Here is a 3,949-nt window from a genome sequence, read left to right as displayed (position 1 = left end):
TGTGAAACAGTGTTGTACTAGATTTTCTTTAGAAGTGTTGAACACGAGATCATGTTGTTAACCAATCACATGGCTTCTTTTCCACCTTTATTGATATCGTAAATGATACCGTATCAACTAAATAAAGGTGGAAAAGAAGCCATGTGATTGGTTAATAACACGATCTCATGTTCAACACTTCTAAAGAAAATCTAGTACAACATGGTTTCACAACAAATGAAGAATTACCTTTGCTATTATTTAACTTAAAGATTACATTATAATTATAATCTAACTAAACATTTAAATTTTCCGATGGTTTAGCTGTTTTATATGTTGATTTAGTGAACGTCTCTTCAATCCAAAAAAAATCTTTCCGATAGACTACCTCACAGCCAATTCAGGTTATAAACTCCTTTTATTGTTTTTTACAGATGCATTTTGAGCTAGGTTAATTTACTAGCTCCTCCTCATTGCTTAAGAGTTTTCATGAGTTTCATATGATCTAATTTTCACACTTATATGGTACTTTTAGTCCTGTTTAGAATACTTTTACCATCTTATAAAATTACTCAAATGCATCTGTAAAAAACAATAAAAGGAGTTTATAACCTGAATTGGCTGTGAGGTAGTGTACCAGAAAGATTTTTTCAGATTGAAGAGACGTTCACTAAATCAATAAATAAACATTTAAAGTTAATTATCTCTATCTCAAATGTTAAACCAAACCAAAGTTAAGTTTACTACCTAAATGTGTAAGAAGTTTTACTGATTTATAGTAACCAGTCTAAATAATAAAAGTTTCTTAAGTATTTAAAAAAATGTTTTATTTCTTTAAAAAAAAAACCCATAAATTGTTGGATAGATAGATAGATAACACTTTATTGCACCAAAAATATATCCATACTGGATCCAGCTGGAATGATGTTGGTCCAGCAAAAATCCAGCTAGATTGAAAACACTGCTGGATTGCAATTCCTATTAATGATCTTTACATCCTAAAGTGATTAAGATCAAGTTGGTATCTGTTACAATATCATCAATAACAACAACAAATTTCTTATCTTCTACATAAGAAATAGAAATGAGTTTGAAATGTTTTTCACACAGCAGTAGTAAATGCAATAGCTTTTTTGGAAGGATGCAGGACTCTTCCATGGCTTATGGATAAGGTCCTATGATTTTTTCTCTTGTTCCTTCTGCTCCTGGGAAAAATAGTAGAAATTGCATCTTTAGTGTTGGTTGTAAATACTTCTATGTATGTTCCTCCCTCAATAATTAGATCTTATGTCTTTATAATGTAACAACTATCAAAATACAACTCACAAACAAAGGATTTCTTGGTGATTTCAAAGTCTCTTGGTATATTTCCTTCTCCATGCATTTTGTTTTTCCAGATCTCTTGGAAATGAAAACATAGCATGAAAACATTTTTCTTTACAAGAGGCATAGCCACTTTTACCCTGGAACTCAGCACTTAGAAGGCATTATTACATCAAAACCAAACAATTTCTACATTAAAAAATCTGCTATAGCAATAACCAACATGGCCTGAATTGTTGGCAGTGCCGTCCTGGTGGCGAAATCTATTTCTAGATGCTTTTTCAACACACTTCTTATGAAAGTTCTTCAATCTTATATTCTAGTGATAGTGGTGATACTGAATGTTGTGCTGTATAATTATTGATATAATATACTCGAAGCATTGGTTTTACTTACTTTTGAGAGATAAAATAAAACTGAATAAAATTGATTAATTATTATTTAATTAATTAATTTATTTATCTATAATTACCAGAAAAAATGTTGAGAAGAAAAACAACTGTATATGCTATAGTTTAATAATTATAATAATAATTTTGTTAGATTTTCAGTGTTTTATGTTGTTTAATACACATCAACTATTAAAGAATCTATTGTATTTTTAATAAAAATAAATATAAAATTTATATTTTTTACTAATTTGGAATATTTATACCACATTTACTACATTTTTTCATATTCTGCATAATTTCAAATTGAAATATGAAAAATGTGATATAGTAATAATAGTTTATTCTATATTATATTTTAAAACATTTCACCTAAAATATATCCTTACAGGAGAAGTAGACACAAGATTTTCATTTTGTGCAGTGGCTTGTCTTGCATTATTGGTAAGAATATAATTTTATTTATAAATTAATTCTAAACAAATAAAATCATTTAGCAAATTTGTTTGTAAAAAAATCTATAAATTATTTCATAATTTTTAGAACATTTTGAAAAAATATTAACTTTCAATTATACTTGTTGGATTGGTTGTTTTTATACATATGAAAACCTAACAACCAGTGGTCCGATCAGGTTACACCTATGTGTGGACACAAGATTTGGGGATGTCTTTTGTTTGGGTCAGTTGAACAAGCAGGATGTGACCGGAGTCCACTCTGGACTGTTATAATCAACCAACTAGTACTTTGTGAGAGATTAAATGAGAATTTCACAATTAGAGATCTTTACACCCTAAGATCCTAACAATACTCATTTTGTTATAAAAATTATAAATTTTTTAATAATGTTCTCAACATTTAAAAATGTTTTTGTTTTATTAAAGCAACATTTGTTTTTTTTTTCTTGTCGTAGAGAAGTTTATTTAATTTTTTCTCGATTTTTAAAAAGTACAAAAGAAATTCACTCTCATTTTCAGTGTTTTTAGAAGCATCCAACGATTGCCTAAATGATAAGGCTGCAATTCTGCTGATTTTTAAATAATACAAAGTAATTTGCTACTAGAGGTAGATGTTAGGCACCATCTCTTAACTAAATTAATAATTATAATTTCAATAATTTATTAAAGTTTTCAGCAGTATCTTAGAATAATAGTTTATTTTAGCTTGTTTGTTTTTCAAAATATCAAAATAATTATCATTTCATTATAAATAATAAAAATAATATTTATAATTTAATTTAATTTTGATTATATTGAAAAACAGAAAAAAATATTTTAAAATAGAATTCATTTTTATTGTACATCTAATTTTCTATATTAATTATAACATATGACATTTTTTAAAAATTTTGCTTGTATACAAATATATTTTTAAAATATGTATGTAAAGTGTAGTTTATTTTAAATTTTAAATGAGCAAAATTAATGTGTTATGGTAGTTTTGAAATATTAAAATTGACTAAACATAAATAATAATTAAATACAGGGTCATGTTCAAGCAATCAATGTTAAAAAGACTGTAGATTTCATCTTATCATGCATGAATTTTGATGGAGGATTTGGATGTCGACCAGGATCAGAAACTCATGCTGGACAAGTATGAGAATTAATTAGTCTTTAAATTTATAAATTAAAGGCATTTTTAAAATATTTTTTTATTGTATAAAATTATTATAAGTATTTTATTAAAAGTTGATAGTTTAATTATAGAATGTGCTACTTTTTCAGATTTATTGTTGTTTGGGTACACTTTCCATACTTGGTCATTTACATCAAGTTAATTCCAATCTGCTTGGATGGTGGCTTTCAGAACGCCAACTTCCTTCTGGTGGATTAAATGGTATTAAAAAATTAATTTTTTTGTATTAATTAATTGATTCAAAATTTAGTTTGTTACTATTATAAAAACTGTTGTCTGTGTGTGTGTGAATTCCTTATGACTCCTGCAATTTTTGTCCAATCCAGATGAAATTTTGGTTATATTCATTTTATGTTCTGACAGAAAGTACAGGCTACTTGTTTTGCAGAAATATTAGCTGTATAATAAATGATTTATCAATTTTAGATCAGTGATCACACATTTTATTTTGAATTTGAAGTTTCATCAGTATGTCATAGATTGCAATGAAAGACATAGTACTTGTATTTTAATAAATTAGATAATTTTTTATATTTTTTATCATTCATATGTATTAAATTTCTATGCCTTAATCTTTTTGTACTATTGTACTAGAATTAAAATTAAAATTTTTACTTTAT

At 26.3% G+C, this 3,949-nt stretch overlaps 1 protein-coding gene across 1 annotated transcript in view; it reads left to right on the top strand.

Annotated features, from left to right (window-relative positions):
- LOC111616188 (geranylgeranyl transferase type-2 subunit beta-like) overlaps positions 1 to 3,574 on the top strand; it is an 11,407-nt gene extending 7,833 nt beyond the window's left edge. Inside the window, exons 2-4 of the mRNA XM_023357608.1 lie at positions 2,083 to 2,135; positions 3,177 to 3,287; positions 3,419 to 3,574. Coding sequence (XP_023213376.1) covers positions 2,083 to 2,135; positions 3,177 to 3,287; positions 3,419 to 3,559 — 305 coding nt within the window. The 3' untranslated portion in view covers positions 3,560 to 3,574. The remainder of the gene's footprint in view (positions 1 to 2,082; positions 2,136 to 3,176; positions 3,288 to 3,418) is intronic.
- Positions 3,575 to 3,949: the final 375 nt, after the last annotated feature.

This window comes from Centruroides sculpturatus, unplaced genomic scaffold, assembly GCF_000671375.1.
Source record: "Centruroides sculpturatus isolate CEXI.00-Female unplaced genomic scaffold, Cexi_2.0 scaffold2978, whole genome shotgun sequence".
Lineage (NCBI taxonomy): Eukaryota > Metazoa > Arthropoda > Arachnida > Scorpiones > Buthidae > Centruroides > Centruroides sculpturatus.
This window is presented reverse-complemented; position numbering and strand designations above follow the sequence as displayed.